The sequence below is a fragment of the Strigops habroptila genome, chromosome 2 (genome assembly GCF_004027225.2).
Source record: "Strigops habroptila isolate Jane chromosome 2, bStrHab1.2.pri, whole genome shotgun sequence".
Taxonomy (NCBI): Eukaryota; Metazoa; Chordata; class Aves; order Psittaciformes; family Psittacidae; genus Strigops; species Strigops habroptila.
This window is the reverse complement of record NC_044278.2, coordinates 70,051,274-70,077,795: the sequence shown is the minus strand read 5'-3', so window position 1 is coordinate 70,077,795 and position 26,522 is coordinate 70,051,274. Positions and strand designations below refer to the sequence as shown.

The 26,522-nt window shown below is 35.6% G+C and overlaps 1 protein-coding gene across 13 annotated transcripts in view; it reads right to left on the bottom strand.

The window, feature by feature from the left end:
* The window catches only part of DOCK9 (dedicator of cytokinesis 9), a 116,502-nt gene that overhangs the window by 42,392 nt on the left and 47,588 nt on the right, over positions 1–26,522 (bottom strand). For all 13 annotated transcript variants that reach the window (XR_003990078.1, XM_030476517.2, XM_030476519.2 and 10 more), the window contains exons 7-27: positions 26,048–26,182; positions 23,126–23,300; positions 21,772–21,839; positions 18,343–18,417; positions 18,105–18,245; positions 17,520–17,720; positions 17,256–17,378; positions 14,768–14,850; positions 14,201–14,323; positions 12,315–12,394; positions 12,047–12,234; positions 11,852–11,917; positions 10,831–10,923; positions 10,427–10,550; positions 9,931–10,052; positions 8,538–8,624; positions 7,820–7,909; positions 5,737–5,852; positions 5,534–5,603; positions 5,309–5,434; positions 5,115–5,186 (exon numbers count right to left, since the gene is read on the bottom strand). Coding sequence is in view for 12 of the 13 variants with exons in the window: in XM_030476517.2 (XP_030332377.1) it covers positions 5,115–5,186; positions 5,309–5,434; positions 5,534–5,603; positions 5,737–5,852; positions 7,820–7,909; positions 8,538–8,624; positions 9,931–10,052; positions 10,427–10,550; positions 10,831–10,923; positions 11,852–11,917; positions 12,047–12,234; positions 12,315–12,394; positions 14,201–14,323; positions 14,768–14,850; positions 17,256–17,378; positions 17,520–17,720; positions 18,105–18,245; positions 18,343–18,417; positions 21,772–21,839; positions 23,126–23,300; positions 26,048–26,182 (2,358 nt within the window). In the remaining variant the exon portion in view is untranslated. The remainder of the gene's footprint in view (positions 1–5,114; positions 5,187–5,308; positions 5,435–5,533; positions 5,604–5,736; positions 5,853–7,819; positions 7,910–8,537; positions 8,625–9,930; positions 10,053–10,426; positions 10,551–10,830; positions 10,924–11,851; positions 11,918–12,046; positions 12,235–12,314; positions 12,395–14,200; positions 14,324–14,767; positions 14,851–17,255; positions 17,379–17,519; positions 17,721–18,104; positions 18,246–18,342; positions 18,418–21,771; positions 21,840–23,125; positions 23,301–26,047; positions 26,183–26,522) is intronic.

Genomic DNA, 26,522 nt, shown 5'->3' with positions numbered 1-26,522 from the left:
GCCATTGTGGAAATTCTCATCCATGCACTTTTCTTTCTCTTGCTCCACAGTGACTTCATATGTCAGTTCTTCCAGGCTTCAGAATCTTACTTTCTATGGTTTTAATTTTCCACAATTAGAACTGTATTCTCTTGCTTTTTGGTACTTTGCCAATTGGCTTAGAAGATTCACAATTTCTTCCTTTCCACTCACCATCTATATTATCTTCAGCTTTTTGGCACTGCAGAGCCTTTTACATTTCTCTATATCTTACAATCTTTAATAATGGTTCTGGTTTTTGTCTGAAGGGACTTAATGACAGGTGGTGTGAAGCTCAAGAAGTTGATATTGACAAGAACCGTTTCAACTGTACAATCACTATGTCTTTTCTTTCTGAAAACTGAAATCAAAACATCCAAGTTCTCTGAATATCTTGTTACTTAAATATTTTTTGAACGATATTGAATGCAACATTCCTGGGCAGAACAAGTCATTGTCAAGACCTGGAATAAATCTATGATTACATCATTTGCTCCCTTGTGTTTGAACCGTGCTCCAAAATCTCTAGTTCTATTTTTAAAAAAATAGATAGTAAGACTGAAAAACATTTCTGCATAAATATCTACACATGTCATTAGTATGTCATTAATGACATAACAACTAAAAATTAAAAATTCTGTTGGTGGGTATGCCAGTCAGTGTCCTATCATATTCTTCCAACTCAAGGCTTCGTTGGACAGTAATTAAATACTTTTTAAAATATTAAAAAATTCTTGCTATAGAATTAATTTTGCTGCAGAAAAGCATCTTCTAATCACATATCCTAAGTAGGAAATATTTGAATGCATGTTCCATTTATTACTTCACCCAGTAAGACAGAAAAAAGCTAGCAAAACATTTTATTTGATATTAAAGGGGCTTGCAAACCAAGAAGCAATGCAGAGGAATGAGGATACATGCAAACAAGAGGTAAGCCCTGCTCGTATTTCTTTCATGTCACAGGTGAGATGACAATGAGGTTAGTTCTAAAAGTGGAGATGTCTTTTTTTAACATGAAATGAGGAGGCAACAACAAAAATCACTACAGTAGTTTGTAAGCTACGATCCTTACTTCATGTTATTGCAGGGGAAGAATGACAAAGAACAGCAATTCAAGGTGATATGCAGCAAAGTACTAGAATCTAAAGGTGCCTGTTGAAAGAATTTCTCATATTTGGGAGTTGCTTTTGAAGAACTGTTAAAAAACAAACAAAATATTAACCTGAAATGAATGGGGTTCCTATACAAGTATATCTAGCATGCAGAACACTATTCAGCAGGACATGAATAGAGACTAAACTTGTATTTTTCAGTACCAAGTTCAGTGGTTTGGGGTGGGTTTTTTTGTTTGTTATGGGGTTTTTTTGTTTTCCTCTTCAGGTAGAATTACTGCATGCTTCCATACCTGTAATTCCTAACAAAAAATGTGGCAACATTTCGGTAGTTTCAATGCTGTGTAAGAGAACCTATGCATGAACTGTTATCATCTTAGAAAGATTTATGGCTACAGAACCTATTAAATCTATAAAAAACCTCACTCTGCATCCTTATTTTCTGAAATAAAATGGGGTCTCTTATAGAGTGCTGTCAGTACTTAGACCACATTTTTGTGGCTTATCTACTTCTTTCTGGCAACTTGGAATCATAATAAAATGCAACTACCCACTGGTATTTTCTACAAAATGCAGGTTTACAATTGTGCTATTAAAATGAAATTACATAAATTTTTAACCTAAAAAATTTTGTGGGGCAGAGAGATTACTTAAGATGAACAAGACTTTTTCAGAATTTTTATGATCATGTAACCCCAGAAAACAGACAAAATTTGATGATGTAAAATACCACTTAAAAAAAGTCATAATTCCTAGACCAATCTTCAGAAATATAAACACACACTGATTTGTCTTGTGCCTACATCTTTTGGTGCATTTTAATGAAAATCCCAAGCATACTTATAACAACCCTTAGAAATCGATCTCAGAAGACCAGTTTGTACAGCATGTAATTTATAGCACACAGTAAATCACAAAATGAACTGCTCAGTCTTTCAAGTACAGGAAACCTGAGGCCATTAGGATTCAGCTACTGGTTCTTACTACTGAAAAAAGAAAACCATCAGTGCCTTCCCTTATAGTTACTTAGGTCACTTAGACACCAAAGAGATGGAGGTCTTCCTGAGTAATACTGATGATTATGCCTACCCCAATTCACACCGTAATTCCATAACATCAGGTAATCAAATCAGTTTCAGGCACTTGTAAATGACACACTATTCCCTTACCAACTTCCTTTTCCCTAAAATGAAAGCCTTGTTCCTTGCATGTACGTGCTGGGGCTTTCCAAATATTAATTTATTATTAGAACTACATGGGCCAGTAACGACACATTAGCTCTGAGAAAATGAGTTGGCAGAGCACTTGTAGAGGAAAAAAATAACTGTAAAAAAATGGAAAAAATATATTAAGAGCTAGTAGTAATGTGAATGCTCCCCAATGGTAGTATGCCACACTAAACAAGAGATGTAGATTATATCGGCGAGGATACTGAAAACATGAACATTGGTGGAGTTACTCTGAAAAGTAAACTGCATTTGTTTTTTGTTTGCTTACACAGATTCATGCTTTAAAAAATATTTTATTCTACTGTGCTTTTTTTATCCACCTTCTGATCTCAATTTAAAAATACAATTCCTACTATAAATAAGTAATAATTAAATTAAGGAAATGGGTTTGCATGACAGCAAGTTAGTGGTTTCTTTAAAGTTTTTTTTAAACCAATACACTGTTTCCAAACTTGTGAGGACTTCTGTAGGTTTGTTAAAATCAGAAAAAAATTATACAAACTTCGTTTAGCCAAGCAAAACCAGCATGTTGCTGTTTTTTAAAACATCACCTACCAAATCCAACAGAAACCTTCCTCAAGCTATGAAAGTTTCACACACACAATGTTTTGAAAACCTTGCCGAGATGCACCACATTCTGTAATTAGAAAAACTGTATCCTTCTCACAGGACTCAACAGTGTAAAATGAAAAGTATTGCCAGCCATGTCAGGTTAAGTACTAACATTAACAAAAATTCTTTCAGTGTTTTTCAATAATAATTTAACTTATTATAATAAGGTCAAAAAAGTGAGGTGAAATAAGAAATACTCTATTCACAGAGTGAACAGAAGTGCAAACTCCTTTCTCAAGGAACATCAAATCAATAATAGAAATTTAAGTTTAAAAATCCTGAATTATTTGAAGAGATGGTATGAATTGCTTTAGACTGAAAGAAGGTAGATTTAGATTAGTTATTAGGAAAAAACTCTTCCCTGTGAGGGTGGTGAGGCGCTGGCACAGGTTGCCCACAGAAGCTGTGGCTGCCCCACCCCTGGCAGTGTTCAAGGCCAGGTTGGACGGGGCTTGGAGCAACCTGATCTAGTGGAAGGCGTCCTGGCCTGTGGCAGGGGGGTTGGAGCTAAGTCATCTTTAAGGTCCCTTCCCACCCAAACCATTCTCTGACTCTCTATTTAAATGGAGACAACTCCTTTTCCTTCCATGAAAATGTAACACAGCAGCTAGCATCGCACAATGCTACAAGCAAAAATTTGAATTATAGAATCATAGAATTAACTAGGTTGGAAAAGACATCTAAGATCATCGAGTCCAACTGTTACCACAGGACTGCCAAGCCCGCCACTAAACCATGTCACTAAGGGCAAACTGATCTCCCCTCATGGCTGCCCCTCATGATCTCCACTAAGAGTCACCCTTCATCTTCCCTCAGCATCTCCCCTCATGATCTCCACTCACAGCCACCCCTCATCTACCTCCCATAGTGGCCTACTCTGTACAGCTGCCTCCCCTACTGCTCACAGCCACTCCTCATCTCCCCTCAAGATCTCCCCTCATGGCCACCCCTCCTGACCCATGGCCACCCTGCTCTCCCCTCACGATCTCCCCTCAACCCTCATGGCCACCACTCCCTCTCCTTTTCTAACTAAAAGTAAACCAGTAACATGAACAGGAAAACGTTTTTATTCTGTATTAGTATTCTACGAAAAAGCGATGGTTACTAGGATTTGGACATCAAGCACATGTCTTTAGAGAATATCTAATGATGAAAAATTCATTTGACCACTTCTTGCATGGAGTTCACATGCTTCTTAAATGGAAAAAAAAAAAAAAAAAAAAAAAAAAAAATCAATAACTTCTTTAAAGATTAAATCTGTTGAAATAGAAAAGTCCAGGCACTTAAAGTAAGTTGAACTGGGACTCAAACTCTACTGATCATACCACAGCAGAACACTATCATGTAGTGCACTAAAGTTTTTTTCCTGATCACTGTCTAATAAATTTTCCCCCATGTACTTCAGATTTCCAGTTAATGTTCTAAATACACAGCAGAATATTGATAAAGATTTCAAAACAACCTGGTATGTTAGTCATACATTTTTTAACCATGAAACTTAACTTTCAAGACTTGTTTCAATACAGAAGTAAGTAAAACAGCTGTCACCAATGTAAGAAAAAACCTGCTTATCGGCTGAGCTTGTAGAAAAATGCCTGTTTCTAGAATTTCAGCATTCTCCTTCCAGCACAGGAAATAACACAGAATTAAATATCAATACTTCTTATGGCATACAAAAGGACTATAAACTGCATGATTGATTCACTGTTCTCAGAGTCATTTTATATCACAGCTATTGTACTGCTCAGGAAAAAGCCTGCATATTTCTGGGCTTGCATCAAATAATACTTGCATCAAAGTTCACAGTGATATCTATTGCTTCCAGCTTCATTGTACCATAAGTATTATGAAATCTTAATAGAGTCTGCAAATTTACACAGAATTTATGGATTTTAAGGGATTTCTATCCTTTCATAGTAATGTTGAATCTAGTCCCATAGTTTTTCTATCTCGTATTTCAACTGATTTCTCCTTCTACTTTGCTCTTTCCACCCCCTTCTTACAAATCAAGTTATTATATATAAATCATAACCATGTGTATAAAGAACTTTTTCTTCTAACATGCAATTAAAATGTGATTGGAGAAAGAAGAGACTATAAAAATTTTCCTTATAATAACATTTTGTTGCAAAAGTTGACATACCTTCACTTTAGAGTTTTCTATCAAATACTGAGCCATTGATTTTATCAGAACTTCAAAGAAAAACCATGAATACTGCAGAGAAAAGAAAACATTCTGTAAAATAACCACATGCATTCAACTACTATTTCAATACAGTTATTCGTCAGTTATGACCAGGTAAGAACATAAAGTAAAAAGTATGGTTCAATATATACCTTAAGTAGCTTGTTGCTTGTAAGAAAGTCAGCAGATGGCTTTAAAATTGTTGTCATGGACTTTGTCAGTTCTTCATGTACTGTCTTATATTCAGAAGCAACATAAGGTTCAGCTTTATAACCATACTAAGGGAGGAAAACCAGAATTGATATTAAACAGATGCAACTAAATTTACTCTTTTCAGAGAAACAGAAAAAGGAAACATTTAAATTACTTTTACCTACCTTGACATAAGATCTCAAGTAGCTATCCAAGCCTTCTTCATGACACTGAGCAACAATATGGATAATGACCCTAAACAGAAGTCAGAAACCAAATAAGCCTACAAAGCAAGCTATGATAGCAATAGCAAAAATGCTACTCGGTTACAGATTTATGTGATAACCCAGTCATCACTTAAACTCTACAAAACACTGAAAATTTTTACCTTGTCACATTGACTGCAACTTCTTCTTGAGTTGCTCTAGTGAGAACTCGAAACAACTGGTTTAGAACGGTTGGCAGGAAAGCTATCATCACATGGCCTTCCATAGCATGAAGACTCTAAAAGAAAGCAGTAATACTGTCACTCCCTTAAAACAATGGCATTTAAATCACAAGTTCTGAAATGATAAAATTTAGGGCAAGTCTTTCTCAAAAAATATACACTGCTCGCAGTGCTACCTGAAGAAATACTGCACCTGAAGCAACTGAGAAGAGTTTCCAACATAAATATTTGGTAAGTATTTTCTACGTTCAGGTAAATTAGGGATAAAAATTAAGTTTTATTCAAAGCATTTTAGAAGTAGTTATTTGTACTTTTCCATTGAAACGCATTCTAGGTAATGTGTACACCACAGCAATGAGACACTGACACTCTGATATAGTTTGCTATTTCCTCCACCAATGCGGACATTTAGCAAACAAAAGTCCCACAAAAAGAGACAGGTTGATTATGTGTTATAAGTGCAATACTAGTTATACTAGTTACTGCAAAACAACAAACTAGTATGTTGAAAATCAGAATGAACTAAAATCCCTAACTACCTAATGCTGGAAATTGGAGACAGCGTATTACTAACCACTCAACTTCTGCATGAAATGCCTTTGCATTCCACCACAGGCAAAAGATTTTATAGACATAACCACCTTGACATAAAAGGCAGTGTATGGCATTTCATCCTACATTGTTTTATGCCGCAAGATCCCCTGGAGTTAAAGGAAATTGGACAAAAAAAGTGTCTATTTGCTGAACATGCATACAGACAACAGATTTCAAACATTTCCATTTAGTGTTAGGTAGCTGTCTTGCGTTTAAATGTTTGCCTGTGAGCACATTCACACTATTCAGGTCTCTAAACAGTCTTCCTTCCTACATGATCTGTGATTTTTCTTGGAAACACCAGTCATAAGCTACTGCATCTTTTCTACAAGCCTTGAATATCAGAGCATTGGGTACACATGCAAATAGAACTTCAGCTCACGCTTTTTTCCAGGATGCAAACATTTTTTGGTAAAGGTGCTGTTTGAAGTAGGACTCTGAAGTGGACTCATAACCAAACTTTTGATGTCTTTGAGTATTCAGTTACACTCAGACTGCCAGAAGTAGCTGTGCCCTTCGATCTCTTAGGGAGCAGTGGAAGTAACTACAAGCAGATCCCTCAACTTATGAGATGCTAAGTGATGTTTGGACTCATGAAACATAAAGGAGAGCATAATCAGGTGAGCCTCAGAAAACCTTTAATTAGAAGTGTCAGATGGTGCTTACACAAAATCCTGCTAGGGAGGGCAAGGGCAGAAAGAAGAGAGAATGGGAGAACACTTGTCAGGTTCAGCAACCCAAGTTACTCTGCCAGTATCAAACTGACTTCATGAAGAAAATTAAATCCTAAGTATTTAAATGTGTTATTATAGCATAAACATTGCCCGCAGGAAACTGTCATCAGTGAACTGAAACACTGATCTTTAAGGAGCATTTAGCACTCAGGCTGGCCAAGTCTGGCACAGGTAGGTACAAGCTGACACACAGAAGACAACCTCTCAATACACAGGATGCTGGGGAGGGACTCTTCCTTAGGGACTGTAGTGATAGGACAAGGCGTAACGGGTTCAAACTTAAACAGAGGAAGTTTAGGTTAGATATAAGGAAGAAGTTCTTTACTGTGAGGGTGTGAGGCACTGGAACAGGTTGCCAAAGGAAGTTGTGAATGCTCCATCCCTGGCAGTGTTCAAGGCCAGGTTGGACAGAGCCTTGAACCACGTGGTTTAGGGCAAGGTGTCCCTGCCCATGGCAGGGGGGTTGCAACTAGATGATCTTAAGGTCCTTTCCAACCCCAGCTATTCTATGATTCTATGATTCCTCATGGTATCCTCTTATACTGCAATTGTAAATTTACCTAAGGTAGGAAGTATCTTTTTGTTCTTTTTTATACTGAGTATTCCATTAATGAGATCTAGAAAATGTCTGAAGCTCCTAGGCTTTCCAAAAGTATAAATAAATAAATAATCTGTTATTCACTGCCATTTTATACCTTAAGATATTTTACAAGATCAGTTCCAAGTGCACGAGCTCCAGACTCAGTTTTCTGACAGTACTGAAAAAAATTATGCAAGTGCTGGTCCTGTCAAAGACAAAAAGAACAACAAATTAAAAAATATCCAACATTGCTATCCATAATCCAAAGCAGAACACATTAAAAATATTTATATGTAGAAACCCATATAGGCGTCCACAGATTTAATTTCAAAAATAACTGAAGTTCATTATTCCAAAGACTAATGGAGTCTACAATTTTTTTAACACATGTAAGAAATTTCCAGTAATTTCTGAATACAAAACACCACCTATATTTGCTTCAAATCAACTGACATGCAGAAAATAGCATACTTAATATTCATTATTCCAACCAATTATAATATATATTTTATGAGTAGCTATAACAGGACTCATTGCTTTGTAGACATGCCAGCAGATAGCTTTCAGACAACTATGACCTCATCTAACAGCGAAATTAAGATTGGAATGGATGACAATGCTAGACAAAAGGCTCACATTTTTAATAGCTTCCATGTAAGATCTGCTTGTTTTCACAGCTGATGTGAGAGATACCATGGAGAGTATCCAAAAGACAAAGAAGTAAGAGATCAACAAACTGACTTTAAGAATCTTCCCAAATATTGTATATATATATATAACAAACATAAATTATTCCCAAAATGTTCTCTAATTTAATTTGTTTCATAACTCACCTGTGTATACACAGTTGACACCAGATGAGTGGATATTTTCAACAGTTGTTTGCCTCCATCTACCCATTTAATTTCAGGACCAGAATGCTGCACGCACATATGCAGAGGAAAAGTAAAAGAATGTAGCAGTATACTAGAGTAAAACAATTTGTTTATAGTACCACAAACAACAATTTTTATTTTTTTCTTAAACAGGTTGAAGAAATGTGTGCAATGAATAAAGTCATAAAAAAAGGAAAATTATGCAGGCAATATTACCAAAAGCATTTATGAAGCTTAAAATGTTTTTCTGTAAGTCCCACAGTAGTTTCCTCACTGGCTAACAAAAGTGCTTTTCTGTAAGTCACAGATTTCATGTTTCACTTACAACTGCAAGTAGAGTTTAAACCTTAACAGAAGTTACCAACAGGTAGCAGCCAGTGCTTCCTTCCCATCCCATATTCAAAGAACTGAGAATGAGAACACTCAGCTGTCTATCCTGACCAGTCAGGGAGAGATTTTACTGCTAGATCTACAACTAATCATATTGGTCCTAACCTTCTACCCATGGGCATGAGCAGAGACAAACAGCAGAGGCATAAAGAATACACCTACAATGTGAAAAGATGAAAGATGTGAAGGATATGATGGTTGGAAAGCTTACAGCAGAGTTTAAAAAAGAAACGGTGGTAGAACAGGAGGAGAGCAGCACCTCTTAATGTTGATTTTAGGCCTCTTCCTCCAAAATAAGTCAATTTCATCTCTGCATTTCATTCTCTTAGTCAAATCCCCTATCACATTTTACATTTTGTATTCTCCGTGGTATCATTTTTATTACTACAATTTTGCAAGCTTTCTGCTTTGAAAAGTACAACCATAAGTTTTACTCGTGAAATATAAAGATCACAAAAATCAAGATGTCAGAATAAGACTTTTTCAGGAATAAAGGACTTACTGAAAGGAGACAGCATGAAATGCTAAAAAAAATTTAGTACAGGACTTCAGATTATTTGCATATCTTCATAAACTCAAAATAGTTTAATATAGTTTAAAACTACTGTAACTTCTAGTTAATTATTACCAGAAAAAATTAAACATTGCCCAAGCACATCAGTTAAATAATAACAGAAATAAGTACTTAAACAATTTAAATGAAAAACTGTATTTGGATAGGTTGATTCAAATTCTTGTAAAAGTCAGAATTTAATCATAAGTTTGGTCTCCCACTTCTGCTTGTGTTTGCTTGTTTCCTCTAAATCAGATGTCAGTTTTGCAATGAACTCCATTTCAACTATAAAAGAAAAAAATTTCTACTAGAAAATTACTTAAATCTTATCAGACTGGGGACTTACATCCAACCCTTCTCTCCATATCTTTCTTTTTTTAAATATTAGAGCAATTTTATATAACATACCTTCCCAACCCCCACTTCTTGATAACTGAGATAGCCTGATGGAAGATTTGCCGACACTGGGATGTTTTGCTCATTGGTCACCACTCTTCCATCCTTTATTAGAGGAAGCCAAGAATACCCAACTACAGAACATGAAAGGCAAGTAGTTTTAACTGTGTTATGAATCTGGACATAAACCTTTACAAAAATCTTACTTCTGATATGTAATTCATAAACCAGAAAATGTAAAGGTCAAATGATTTGAACTCAAACAATTGGAAATCATTAAAAAGGCAAATAAATTGTCACCAAGCTTGAAAAAAAACCATACATTTGATAAAACATTCTAAAGCAACATTTGAAACATTTGAATTAAAATAAATACTTACTGAAATCTTTCAGTCAGTATAACGTAATTGGAAAGCATTATTTGAATCACAAAAATCACAGGTTACTATATAAGCATACCTCAAAATCTCCCCAGTAATTACTGAAAGTAAATCATTAGTGTACGAACCTTGTGTTTCAACAACATCTTTCTTCTTTGTACTCCCTTTGCTTGAATTATCACAGCTGACATGGTAAAAGGTGAACAACAAATGGTGCTTTTCATGTAACTGAGTGGGCAATTCTATTTTAATCTGAAAGGCAAAGAATCATAAACTTTGTAGAACTCTCCAGCTAGAGCAGTGACATGCTTTACTAATTGCACACTTAAAAAGCAATTCCAGGTTACATGTTATTTGAAGCAAGATCAAGAATCATACACACAAAACTTACAAACATGTACTTCAGTGAAAAGGAGAAGCTGATTTAACTGAAATCATTATCATGAACTTTGCAATCTTCAAATCTTATATTGTATTTTTGAAACTTACGTAATACCTAAATCAGTAAAAGTTACCTCAAAAGGTAGCTTACCTCATCATAAAACTCTGGATTTTGATGGTGATGTAGAACAGCAGCAAACGCACTTCTAGTAAATACTGGTCCACCTGGCCTACCATAGATACACTAATAATAGGAAAAAAGGAAAAAGAACAAAAAACCCCCTGTGAACCTTTTCCACTCTCAGCTTAGAATCTGTTTCACCTAGAATTTGAAATATTTTAACCTTCTGTTTATAGAATCACACAATGGTTTGGGCTGGAAAGGACCTTAAGATCATCTAGTTCCAACCCCCCTGCCATGGGCAGGGACACCTCACACTAGACCATGTCACCCAAGGCTCTGTCCAACCCGGCCTTGAACACTGCCAGGGATGGAGCATTCACAACTTCCTTGAGCAACCCATTCCAGTGCTTCACCACCCTCGCAGTAAAGAACTTCCTCCTTATATCTAACCTAAACTTCCCCTGTTGAAGTTTGAACCCGTTACCCCTTATTCTATTACTACAGTCCCAGATGAAGAATCCCTCACCAGCGTCCTTGTAGGCCCCCTTCAGATATTGGAAAAATATTTAACTTGGTTCCTTTGCACAGACAGGGGCTTACACGATCTGTGGACTGCCTGCTGTGCAGTAATGCTGACACTGTGATTTCACCTCAGGATTCATATATATTTTTCTACTTCTTTTCTTCCAGGCACCTCTTCTACAATGTGGTAGCTCATAAACAAACACAGAGCTTGGCTCTGCAGTTGGTCTGAAGCTTTACTATTTTAGCTTAAAGAATTCCTCCTGTGGAGTAGGCATAAGCCACCCTTGTCTGCAACAAGTTTATTTTTGGAATTTTTGTTGATATATGGAAATTCAATGCTCTGAAGGTTCTTCAGTAATCTGTCGTATCAAAAGCAAGCAAGTTATCTAGAAGTTACTCTTATGCCAAATGCAAAAGGACAACAGAAACCTGCCATCCCAAATTAGATAAATTAATCCAATACTACCATGTTACTTAGCTAACTGTTCACTATTTTATCAGTCACAAAAATCAAAAGACTAACCTTTAAAGGCAAAGAATCCTCTTCATCAGAATCCTTGAACTCAATGCATACTGCAATATTTCTAGCCTAAAGCAGTATTTAAAAACAAAACCCCAAACAGTTAATTGTTTAAATTAAGTAAATGGATTATCACAGAAATATAAACAATCTTAACCAAGCCTGAGGAACAAGAACATACAGTTTTCCTGTACTCACCTTTGCAAAGGACTTTTGACTGTCATATTTCAAGTACTTTGGATAAACATAAAGATGATTGTTGTAGATGGTGAAAGGCTGAGTATGTTTAGGCATACAGGGAACAAATTCCTCTATTTCAAAAGTTATTAGTGTCTTGGTAGTGCTTTCAAACTGTTTCATGGGAATGTATGATGAGTTAACATAATCTGAAAATACATAAAAATCCAATAAAAAACTGAAGAGAAAAAGCCTGAATATCCATTTAACAGTGTTTATTAATACTTACTTGGAAAATCTGGTGACACATTATCAATTGTAACATCCAGATTTCCTAAAATAACAGGAAGTTTGGCCATCTTTTCAGGTCTATAGGAAGGAAAAAAAAAACAAACCTCAAAGTCAGGCTAAATGCAAAACTATCAGATGCCAGAGACAAGAGAAATAGGAAACAGAAGCAAAAGTAATATCCTGAAATAGGAATATGAGAGGAAAGGTAGTTTGGGGGTGGATGACTGATCTGGTCTGGCTTTTTGCCTAGATTCACAGCTTTTCTTCTCCTTCAAATTATTAAAAATAAATAAATTAAAAAAAAAAGGTAAAAAACGGGTAAGGCTTTGTTAACAAGTGTGGAAAAGGTTAAGAAAAAGCATAATGTTTTTCTTTAAATCAAAATGGAAAACTTTGTTAAAGGTAAGTATGTTAGCATGTAATAACTCACTAAAATTTGAAGCAGAGGGGACCTATAAGTAAAGCTTTTTAAATCTCAATGGCCAGTGATAAGCACTTATGGTAATGGGGTAAACTTAGGAGAAGAGCAGAAGGGGAGAGAAAGCAGGAAGTTAACAAGATGTGTTTTCTACTCAGTAATTTTTTTCCTACCTCATCCTTTTTCTAAAGTAATAACTCACCCTGAAAAGTATTTACTATTAACCAGCCTTCAATGACATTTCTTAGATGTTATCACAAAGCTAATTCAGAAGTATGATTTGGAGTAGGAGTATTTTCCATGTTAAAACACCCATGCAGAACCTTTTCTTAGTAATGATAGTCAGCAGCATGATTTATTTTAATTATTACAGAAGAAGTGGATGCAATATTTTCCCAAAATGCAATCTCATGCTGTGAAGCAAACTTTTTCTGGTTGGAGTCTGGATTCTAATTTCAATAGCTAAGCCTTAGACATTACAATCTATTAATAAAATTCCTGTGAAATACTGTACACGATTCCACAAGCATGATGCTGAAATTACCAAAAGCATTTCCTTAATTCACAAAGCAAAGTGATGTTGCAAGCTAATTTACTATACTAGTTTCAGTTTCAATAAAACTGTTTATGGCAAGGAGTATCAGTACTCAGCAATTTCAATGCTATGTAAACTTCAATGAAACTTTAACCAGCTTGCTAAAACGGAATTAAAATTTCTACTACAAACCTCATCTCCTTATCAGATTTGGTAAGCAAGAATAAAATAAACTACAGTCCTGGCCTTTTGCGATTAGCAATTAATTATTCATATTAATAAAACTCCAGCTAACTGTACCATAACAGACTTGAAAATGTCTTTGCAAAGCAGCAAAGATTGCTCTATAATTCTGTATTCTATTTAATAAGAAAGGGTATTAAAACTATTTAATAAGGTCATTTGTCAGTAGGAGATTCTTAAGCCTTGCACACAAACTACTGCAGTCTTTAGGAATACTTTGTAAAAAAGAATGACCGATGTTATTTAGGCATCCTGAGCCACATGCGCTCCCAAGGAAAGTGGACTGGATACTGGCTTGAATCCCTTTCCCTGAGAACTAGTGGTTTCAGTCCAAGGTCAGTGAATATGTGATTTATGCTCATACTTGTTTTCCTTTGAGAACCAGAGGAATGTATTGTGCAAGTGTAACTCCTAACACAGAGCTACTTCAGGATATGATGCTTATTACATGTTAGACATGGCATAATACTTCAGTCCTGCTTGTAGCACCCAAACACTGCAAAGGAAAGGTCTGGAATTTGTATGAAGGTCTTGATAATATTTATACAACTTCTATATTGGAAGTGAAAAACAAATACATCCACCAAAACATTAGATGCTCCAGTTCAAGACCATAACAAAAAAGGTGGGGCTTGGGGTGGGTGGGTTGTTAGGGTTTTGGGTTTTAAAGTGGGAAGATTAGACTTACTTCCTGAAATCTGCTAACAATTTCAGCATGTCTTCATTTGAAAGTTTATTACTGTCTTGTCTGAAGAGAGGAGAAAACCTTGCATTTTTGTCCAGGGTTCCTGAGGCATCTTTAAAGAGTGTCCTAAAAGTCAAAATCTTGCTTTCAGCTGAGTTTACAAAAGTGTTCAAATTAACTTCAGAAAATGTCTTTACTATAAATTAGAACATACTGCACCATCCTTCATATTAGGCATTTAGTATTCTTGTCATTGTAGGTGAGTTTGAACATATAAATAGCTTGGTATAACAAATCAAGCACGAACCATTTCATTCACAGTAAAATAAAAAATATTGACAATAGAAAACAGTTGGCCATATTCAATTGTTTGAATAGAATATAATGAATACTTGTAACTTTTTTTCCCTACTACAGAGCTGAAGTGAAAGTTTGATTGTCAGAAATCTTCAGTTAATTAAAGTAAAACAAGAAATAATTTAAACAGCACATGAAGTTTTACAAGCAGCGAGATGCAGAAAATAATGTTAAATAAAGGAAAAAACACAGCTTGGCAAGACCTGTCCTTACCTAGCTGCCCAGGCAAAAGGCATTCTATATTGACCTAATCTCTGGCATGCCTGCTTAGCATTCTTCAAAACTTTCTGTGCGACCTGCAAAGGACATAAAAAATAGCCACATTTTAAAAGCTACCTTTTTCGCACCATTAGTACACAAGAAAAAAACCACATGTTGACACTGGTATGAATTGGAAAAATCTTCTTTAGAAGATCAGCCCTAGGTATCTGAGTGAAAGAAATGAAAATACCTCTTAACAAGTCATTTCAGGTTAAGCAGGACCTGCTGATTGCACAGCATTTCATGGGTAAAAACACAAACTCATCTAACACTCCCCGATAATACATACTTAATTAAGCAAGAAAAAAATATTATATACAAACCCCATAAAAAAGCTAGAGTAAAATTCAACTGGTTTTTAAGACAAAATTGTGACTCCAGATAAAAATGCACCCCCCAACCCTTGCTCCCCTATTCACTACCCGCTCTATGTACCAGAACACATTCCTGCAGAGTAAATAGTAAAATACTCTGTAATACTTGTATTACAAGTACACACAGAATATAGGGAGGAGTTGTATGAAGATCACGTAGACAATTCCATGCAGAGACATTGCAACATCGTTTTCATTAAATCTTTAATTTTTTTGTTTTGTTAACTTTCAAGTGAACAAACAATTCCATTACATAGAACCAACATGTGTAACAATTAGAGCTAGAAACCCACTAGTGCGAGATGTTCAACACAAGAGCTGAACCACTTGAGCTAAAGCAGAACCTCCTGACAGAGCAGAGGTCTTCTCTTTTCCAAAAACCAGCTTCTCCTATATGCCTACACAGAGCCAAATTATTTTCCAGAGGCAAAAAAACCCCAAGGGTAAACTTGCCTGAATATTATCCCTGATCTATACTGTTGACATTATGAATAGTTGTTTTTATTAGTGTGTCATTTGAGCCAACTCTCCATTATCCTTTCCTGTAAAAAGGGGGAAATGTCACTCAGAAGCACAGAACCTTGGCAAGTAATCATCATTAATTCACCATATTCAATGTTTAAGGGGAGAACAAGTGATCTGGTGGCTATAGAATTTGCTGCTTCCATGTTTCCTTTTATTGTTCAGAGTTGTAATTCTGCAGGGAACTGGAACTTGCTCATTGCACTGACACACTCGAAGGCCTAAATAGCTGCCACTGTTTTGTTTGAATTTAATACGTTGTAATCCCCAAGAACAAGAGCAGAAAAAAAAAAAAAAAATCAAACAAAGTCTTCAACTACATAAAACTATAAGCAAATGAATACCATAAATGCATAGCATAAGTTAATATAACCATGAATGTTCCTGTTGGCTACTCCTGTAGTACAGAGAGACACAAGTCTAACCCTCAGCATCAAATTTGGGAACACTGGGGCTTACTTAACCTTCCCATGTGCCTCAGGCCAAAGACCACCAAAATCAGGTTTGTTTTAACTCAGTTACAGTCAGCATACACTTCAAAAACAGACTCCTAAAATACAAAGCTGCTGTTTTCCAATGATAACTGAAAAATCTCAAGTATTCCTGGAAAAGCAAATCAGTAGTCTGAGCTATATTAAGACCAAGTGAAAAATACAGTTCTTTTAAGTGTATCTTAGCCAGCATTAAACCAGCAGGAAAGAACACTGTTCCTCTGCAGAGACTGAAAGTTAACCAGTCCTTCTACCCTTTCACTAGCTGAAAACAGGAAGAATCTTAACAGTAGCTGACACTGCTTACAAAAATCTGTTCTCCTGCTATCCTGGTCCAACTATTTAAGCACAACTGTAAATCAAAACTATTTCTTCAGCTACAAACAAGCAGCAGCAAGGGACAAAGCTTTTTCTAGATATGTTTCAGAAAACATTAAAATGTCATGTCATCCTAGACTCCTGCAAACTTACGATGTTTCAGTGGCTTATTTCCAAAAGTGACCTGGAGTTATATCCGATCTGCAAGCATTTTATATGTAAAAACAGAGGCTTAGTGATCTTAATGGTTCTAAAGGAAGAAAAAACCCCACAAGAGTGCAGATAACACCACAATAAACTATCGTCACCAAAAAGTGAGATAAAGGAAAAGTCAGCAACAATTATACAGGAAATAAGACGAATTAACTGAGAGACACAGTTCATTTCTGACCTATACTGAATGTTCAACAATTTTCAACTCAACTTTCACATTGAAGTCCAATACTTTGAAGTCCAATACTCTTTTGTTAAATCAGTTTATTTAAAGCCACTATAAAGATTATAATTACATCACAATTATAAAAAGCTAAATAAATACTTCCCAATAATATGTTAGACTTTATCTATAATGCTTCAACTGATAAGTTACTAGTAATAATACAACTTATTAAATCAAATCATCCAGTTATCTGAATTTCCTATAAGACAACTAAGGTTTTGGTTGATATTTACTGATGTGAAATCAACCCGTCCCACTTCAGCACTTTTTACACACCACAGAAGAAGACAACATACCTTTGAAGAATCTGAACTTTTCATATATGGTTCAGCACAATGTGTAATACTTCCTTGTAATACTTTTTCTATTCTAGCCACAAGGAAAATGTCAGTATGAGGACACGTGACAGAGAATATTCCCTAGAAATAAATAAGAGATAAAAATAAAAGGAAAACACACACATGTTTTACTTCACATAAAAGAAAGCCATCCAAAGTATGCAGGAAAACTCTCTACTTGGATCCAAAATCCTTCTAATTCTTTAGGTTACGCGTTCTTACCTGCTTTGGATATTGTAATACAGTTTCATGAATGTCTGGAATTCTGTGTACGCTATCACCACTGCCATTCACCATCTGTTGAGATGCATTGGGTATCATGTGCCTTACTGAGGCGTGGTTCAAATCGACATGGAAATCTGCTGAAATCTTCCGGTTGTTTTTAATATCAAATAATGATAATGTGACAAAGAAAGGTTCTACCTACACATTAAAAAAAAAAGAATCAAGTGTCATTGCTGGCATCTGATATTACTGTAAAAAGTGTATGAAAGGAAGATGAGTAACATTTGTATGAGTACCAAGTGTATGAAAGGAAGATGAGTACACATGTCCATCACTCTACTGACAGGATATAGAAGATAGTAAAAGAAAAATTCCACTTTCTACAACACAACATAAAGATTAGTAGCTAAGTTACTACTCTTAGGATTTAGGTTCTTATTTTTATTATAAAGGAGTAGGAAAAAGCCCACAATGGTAGTTTCTCAATCACAGCAAGGTATTCCTGCCATTAAGAATAATGCCAACGCAACATTAAGACATTCATTATCATATTAACAAAAAATAATTAGGCGAATTATTTACATTTGTTGTTGGTCCTTCTTCATTTTCTGCAACACAGCTTTGCAAATTAAAAGATAAATCATTACACTTCACAAGAATTTTTTTTCCAAATTTTTCTTCAAATGGCTTCACTTCTGGTTCAATACCAGAAAAGTCAAGTTTCTTTAAAAAGAGAAAAGAAAAATTAAGGTAAGGGTTCTTTGATCTCAAAAGGATCAACATAAAAGAAAATAACATGCTGCTTTGTAAAAAGTCTAACCTGTGCATCTGGATCCAAGGCAAAAAGTTTAACTCTGCTTTCACTTTTCAACTTGATTTCTGCTTCTCTGGTACTCTGTTCGAAATCAGGAAAAAACCCAACAACCTTAGTATCACACTATTTTAAAGCAGTTTGCAATTTCATTCCTTTCTCTGTGATGTTTAAAGCTTTACATGTTTTTAATTCATGCACTCTTCTCTCCCTAACTGAGCTCCTTAATTTAAATTGCTCTATAGGGTCCAAGCAAGACGTGAGAGAAGACTCCTCTAAAAGCTTTTCCAGGCCTAGAAACACAAAAACTTACACCAGCAACATGTAACCTTCCAAGCTTATGGGAAGTATACTCAAGTGTAGCTCATATAGCACTTTGCCTCCTTAAATAATAACTTTCATAACACTACTTTAAAAAAAGTATGAATGTAGGTTGAGGCTCAGAGCTATCCTGAGACCATGAGATTGCTCAGGAAACAACAGGTTACCTAAATTAAGAAACACCATCATAGCTTTCTTTCTTTTTTCTTGTTTTTTTTCTCCTCTTTCTTTTCTTGAACTCTACTGCCAAAGAAGCACTTTTCTGTGGATAGATGGCAAACCCCCCAAAACCCCTCTCACTTAAAAGTTACTTAGCAGAGTAGAATGTACACTGATCCTGCATGTGATCTGTGGGTACCTATTAGCGGTACACCAAAAGTAAAATGGAACAAAATAGAATGTGAAAACTGATGGTATACATATGTTAATTTCAGGGAGGAAAAAAAAAAGAAGGTATGATTTCAACAGTATTCTATGATTTTTAAAGTCACAGGACATGACAAACAGACATAACGCATGCACCAAAATTACCCATGTAGGAGAGTTGCCATTCCCAAAGTAGTAGCTGGCTAAACAGGGATACGAATTATTACATTACAGACAGCTGTCTATTTTTGGATCAGCCTGTATGCCTTACAAGAAGTTACCAACCCTAAATTCTCATCATTGACCATCAGCTGGTAGTGATCTACCATGTACATCTGGAGGCTGAAGAAGCTCCCACTATGTCTCAAAAAAAAAAAAAAAAAAAAAACAAACCCCAAACCAAAACAAAATCAACTCTAAGAGTTCAAAATCCTATTTTAGGTTGATAATATTATTAAAAAAATAAAGAATTTTACTTAATTTGACTTAAAGGATGCATTACAGAAGAGAAACTTCTGAGGTGTGATTTTGAGTATAGATGCCTTAATGGATTTCATTTATTTTGTTATCTTTAACACACCCAGGAGAAAAGACAATGAATTGCTGTGAAAGACAAGACCCAGACACTCAATACCAGCAAAGTACTGGCAGACTTTGCTTGTTCAACAGCCAGTATGATTGAGAAATACAGGACTAAATTGTGAAGAAGGTTAAAGACGGCAAGAAGGTTGCAGGCATGCTTTAGAAAGGGAATAGTCATTGGCAAGAACTGAAGAGGAAGATGATCTTGTCATAGGAACAAGACAGAAACTGTTTCAGCTAAAGCATCTCGAATAGTTTTAGATTCTTTGGTGGCTTATGAACTAAAGAGAAGACAAAAATATTCAGGGGCAGTTGGTCAGAAGTCAGGAACTTAAAATGTACATAGTCATCAACCCTGTCTATAGCATGGCAGTGACTCTGTAATTCCATTTCCTCATCTGTAAAACAGGCATAATGTTTTCCTACCTCAAGGAATACATGGACCCATAATGATTAAGGAGGTACGTGAGCACACTGTTATCATGACAGTCACATAGTTATTTAACATAGAGGTCTAGTTTGTTTTCCTCTGAACGTTAAAAAACCCCAAACAAACACAAACAACAAACCAACAAAACTCCTACATTCACTCTTGGTACTTAAGTTATAGATAAGTTACAGATATAAGAAACATGAAGTAGGCAGGACAAACAGCTAAATATATACGTGTGTGCACATCTGTGCACTGAAGTGCACAATACCATCTTATTTAGTTTATGTTATAAACTAACAGCAGTTGATAGAAAAATGAAAGCCTGGAGATGTACTCACAAGGGTTAAACCTTTCCTAGGAAGACTGTTTTTTCCCCTATTGTCAGGTGCTCTATAATCACCCCTGAAGGAATTTCTCTCTCCTCATACGGATATGAGGTCAGCTATTGTGAAAATCTCCTTCTAGAACCAATGAAAATAATAGAGCAGCTATAAACTCTTCTAAAAGAAGGCTCAATGACTTGTAAGTCTTCCCCTGGGGAAAAAAGAACTGAACCCAAACCACAGCTGAAAAGACAATGCAAGAAAGAACAGAGGACAAAAAAATCCTCATAAAAAACAGCATTTATATAAAGTAATCAAGTGAAGGCACAACCAGTGTACTAATGTAAATGGGCAGATTTTTTCCCCTGTACTTCTCAGGGAAAAAGGGCTAGAAAAATGCATTAAATTATTTTGAAAGGTAGTGTTTAGTAAAGATGAAATAGAATGGGAAAACGAAAAAACTTATTTTGAAGGAAACAGAAATTTAAATGGGTTCTAACCATTGAATTAAAAAAGCCAGTGCTTACAGAGCTGAGAAAAACACCTAGCTTGAAGAGCTGACCCATAAGGTCATGGAAACAGGAAGCAGCAGTTGTAGTACTAAAACTATATGCAGGTGCTGCAGCCCTAAATAAAAGTCCCCTCTGGAAGTCATGTGGAACCTAAGCATTGCAAAACTCTGACTATAAAGAAAGAAAAATATTCCATACAATAAGAGCATCCAATTTTATATTTGTTTCTGAAATAAATTTTCATTGCCTCGTGGAAGAGCTTTAAGCATCAAACAGCATACTTGTAAGGAAAACTTGATTGTATGCACCACAATCTCAATTAATTTCCAAATACTGGAAGTTAGATTATCACATAATAGCTTTTTGTGTACATGTGCTAAGTTGATTATAAAGCAGTCACAGAAAGAATTAAGTCAGACAACCAGTTTGGGTGCTAAAAGCCTGACAATCTATTCTGACTTGATCTTTTGATATGTTAGCTATTGTAAGAGATAGAATCATCTCTATTAAGATGCTAATAAGCTCTGCTGGACTTTAACTATGATAATAAAACCTGACTTTAGTATAACTACATTTCTATATAAATACTTCGGCACTTACCTGCATGCAATAAAACAATATAAAAGATGCAAAATACAATAAACTAATACAACATGCTGCTTTCAAACAGCACGTCGAGATTTATATAAGCAACTTTAAGAGAGTAGCTAATTTGCTTCTAAAAGCAGAAAATGAAGGATCTCAATAACCACATCTATTCACAAAAGAGCTTCTAAGCTTTCAAAGCACCACAAACTGACTGGAAGCTAGAAGCCAATACCTTACCTTTATTGAAAGTTCATGTGTCTTAACTTATGTTTAGTACTTTATATCCTGAGTTGGTATTTACAATATATATTACCTTGGCAATTTCAGGATAGTAGTTATCAAAACTACTTGATGAGCTTTCCATTTTGCTTTGTTCATCATCTGAAATAAAAACATGTTAAATAAAATAAACCCCCCAAATTACTCACAAGACTGGGCAGCAAAAAGTATTTCTGATTTTTTTTTTTTTTTTTTTAAACTCCTACCCCCTCAAAAATGACAATTCTTAACATAAACAGGTCGTAGACAACTCCATCATTTAATTCTGATGCAGTGATTTCTTGGAAGATGTAACCAGTTACATAAAATGGTAAAGTAGCAGCTATTTCTAATCTTACCTAGAAAATAACTTTAACATTGATTCTGATATTTGTCTGGGGAAAGGGCATACTCAATGCACAAACTAACATTACTCTTTCCACTATGCATTGTAACATGATTTCAAAACAAGTTCCCTCTGTTCCTCTAGGTCCCCAGCTCCGCCCTCCTGGATTTACTAGATTTACAAAGCAACCATTCAGGTAGCTATAAGCATCTTATGGTTCTAAGGTCAGTTGGGGACCACTGACTAAAATGTCTTTCACAGAGCTACAGGCTTCTCTTTTTCCAATTTGCTTTTGTTTCAAACATCTTGTTAAATTCCAGCAATCTTAACCTAAGACTGTGATATCTCATTTTAAACTCTACTGATCTGTTCTGGTATACTGTGCTATTTATAAGCAAAACAACCTTCTATAACATCTTGCAGGTTCTTCTGGATACCCTTGGTCTCATACCAGTTGCCCTCTCCATCTACTCTCAAGAAGAAAAATGTACAAGAGGAATACTGGACTACTCTTTTGCCACTAAACTATACCAACATCACATTCCCCACAGATAGCTGCTATACCTATTCTTAAAGGGCTCCAACAGAAAAGATTCAAACAATCTATTTCAGTAACTTGGGGAAAAATTTGTGGTCAAGGGAGTTACATCTGAGTTTAAAGCCCCTTACTGCAACCACAATTTCTTACTCTTCTACCTACAGTGACCACAGAACAGATTATTCCATTTTCAGCAGCATTTTATGTGTTTCAAAGCAAGTGCCTTTTAAGTTTTCTCTTTTCCTTAAACTGTCTCAGTCCTGATTTTTCATTATGAGTTCTATTTTTCTGGACTTCTGATCAGTCTCGTTCTCTTCTGGACTTAACTCAATTGGAATCAATATAGAACAATGTTATTTTAATGCCAAAAGGTCAAAACTCTAATCAGTTCAAACAGACAGTGAAAACACCTGTAATTTCTAAGACCAAAAAACCCCCAAAAATTTAGCCACGATACAGCCTTTCTTTCCAAATGCATGTACGTAGATGTTGTCAACTATTAGCACTGCTAGAAACCCTGCTTACCTTCATGAGACTCTCCATTTCTTTTCTCTTGCATTGCAGCCTCAAAGTTAAGCTGCAGGATCTTGTTCAGAGTGTTTATCCATTCTTCCATTTCAAGTTCACTATCTGCAGCTAAAAGGTAACTACTTTTGTCTTGCATCTTGAGCTCAAATGCAAAACGTCTGACTTTATTGTTCTGTAAGAAAATAAAAGATCTTTATAATATCTTTACATACTGTCTACTCACAGTCAAAGGAAGTTATATGTATTTCAGATCTTTTAACAAAAACATACAATTTGATATTTTGAACAAGTATATTATAATTGCACTTTTTTCTCTCTGACATTTCACCTTTTGAAGTTATTTGTACCTCTTCGACAAGTGGAAGTACGAAAGATATCAGCGCATTTTTCAGTTTCCCCTCCTAATTCAGCTTGTAATCATTTTTAAAAACAAATCATCCAATTTCCAAATATCAAATCTTCATGTACTCAGATCATACACGAAGCTAAAATCTACTGATTATTAAAAAAAAAAAAAAAAAAAAAAAAGCATTAAACTATTAACATTTGAGTGAGAATCATTTGCATGTTGGCATTTTATACCAGAGGTTAAATCATAACCAACCTCAACCCTGAATGCCCTGACACTATTAGTCTTTCAAATACACATGAAGTTGGGAATAATTTCTCCTTGGTTCCTCAACCATTACTGTAATCTTTTTTGCGCAATTTAAATCAAGGCTTTAAAAGGTACCTAGCTTGACCCAAGTGTCTGGGAATGAATTCACAAATCTTAAATGAAAATTCTATATTACCATAATTTCAATTTTTTAAAAATGGTAATGCATTTAACAAACATTAGAACAAACAATAAGACAGACTTGATGATTGGGGGATTTGTTTAAGTCAAATTAAATGCCAAATTACATTTTTGTTTCCCTATAGCTCAGATTTTTCAATTAACAAACTAACTACTGGTTGGCAAGACAGTCAGCTTTCTACCAAAGATGAGTTTCTGTTACGGAGGATACAAAAAAATGTACGGACTCCAGATCTAAGGCAATCTTTCCAATTAAAATCAGAACTGAAGTAAATGAAAACTCCCAAGAACAGTTACCTTTACCTTTCGAGAAACCTTTCACATTATAAAACCTTGACACAGGTGGTACATATCACACCAGTTTTCACAAATCACTGAATTAGAGCAATTATGTCTATATATATGACTGTATGTGTGAATATAGACACTGCATATTATTATGTGACTGCACTTCTGTGATGCAGAAAAGTCTCAATATACTTCAGCATTAAAACAAAACAACCCAAAAAAGCCAAACCAGCCTCTCTTCATAGGAATGATGCTCTATCCTCCATCATCCTCATAGCCCTTCGCTGGGCTCTCTCCAGTATGTCCATGTCTCTGTCCAGAGACACTGGACACAGGACTCCAGGTGTGGCCTCACCAGTGCTATTCAGCTGTTCAGAGGGGAAGGAATCCCTCCCTCAACCTGCTGACACCACTCCCCTTATGCAGCCTGAGACATCATTAGCCTTCTCTGCAGCAAGGGCATGTCACCGGCTCATGTTCAACTTGGTGTCCACCAGGATCTGCAGGTCTTTCTGCCAACTGCTTTCCAGCTGGGTGGCCTCCCTGTGTATGCTGGTGTCTGGGCTTGTTCTCTTCCCTTTGCTGCAGTGCCTTTCTTTCATTTGTAACTTCTGGAAATCTCAACGTTTTCTGATGATGTAAACTAATATTGTAGTGTCTGCCCACAACGGTCTGTAACAGAGCCACAGGCTGAGAACCAGAAACAAGCCACTGCCTAAGTGGGAAACAAAAGGAGCCAGAAACAGGCCAGAAGGTGGACAATACATATTATCAGAGAGAGGGGCACCAAAGCAGGGGAAGCTGAGGAACAAAAGGAAAGATACATTGTAAGTGCAAGACAAAGTCTACAACACTTTTTGCTGGTTTGTTCTAACAAGGTAAATCAAAGTTGGCCAGAATTGTACACCTAAGGCAAAACAATTTGTTTAAATCTGCATGTAGAACTTGCAATATGATTAAATTTATTACAGTTATAAGACCTTCCATGCAAAGTATCTATTAAATGCGTATCGAAAAACATTACTGCAATATTTGGGAAAAAAATAATCCTCTGTAAAGCTGTTGTATCTCTCTGCACAAATCTTCAAACAACTTAATGCTAAAGAACCCCCACTATTACATAACAAACACATTTTCATTAAACTGCCGAAGTTAACAAACCCCTAAAGCCCAAGAGTTTTTTCCAGGTATGCTGTGCCTAACAGAACAGTTACACGCTGTACTGTAAATACAGAACAGAATCACAAGGAAAAATAATAATCTTTTCTTTGGCACTTGCTACTGACAAACATTTCACCAAGCCCTCAACTTTTTAAAATAAAGAAAAGCACATAAAAGCAGCGTTATAAAGGTCAAATGAAAGCATCTGGAAGGGTGACTGAATTTAATACAATTCCCACAACAAAAATCCCACACAAGAAGCTATGCAAAACATTTTACAGCTCATGTAAGCACAAAATGTAGCAGAAACAAACTTTAATTTCATGCTGTCGTTACTTTGTCCTGATTCAAGAGGAAGTTTAGATTAGATATAAGGAAGAAGTTCTTTACAGTGAGGGTGGTGAAGCACTGGAATGGGTTGCCCAGGGAGGTTGTGGATGCTTCATCCCTGGCAGTGTTCAAGGCCAGGTTGGACAGAGCCTTGAGCCACATGGTTTAGGGCAAGGTGTCCCTGCCCATGGCAGGGGGGTTGGAACTAGATGATCTTAAGGTCCTTTCCAACCCTTACGATTCTATGATTCTATTCTATAAAAGATACCTGTATTTTTAAAAAAATCCTTTTCTATCAAAACCAGAATTAACCGGAGAACAGGCAGAATAATTATGATTACCTGAACCACTCCCATGCATGAATCTAGAAATATTGATCCTTTAGGTTCTTTTGATATTTTTTCATCTTTGTAGAAATTGAGATTATAGGATCCATCACCAAGTTGGATTAAGTGGAAAAATCTTCTTTTAAATGACTAGTGAAAAGAAAGGAGGAAAGAAAAACAATCACAACACTGGTATTAATCAGCTCCATATTACAAACCCCTTAAGTGCTATTTACACAATAAGTTACAGAAAAAAGCTTTTATTTACACACAGCCTATTCAGGATCCTCAGAAAATAAACCAGAAATCATTAATTATAACAAATTAAAAAATTAACTTAAAAACCCGCAGCAAGATTGTACTGAATGAATTTTTAACCCATTGAAAGCTGACTCTACAAAATTAGATATTTGTTGAGATAACCATAAAAATAACTTAAGTTTGTTTCTAAGTAAAGAAGCAATACAAATAAAACCTCATATTACATAGT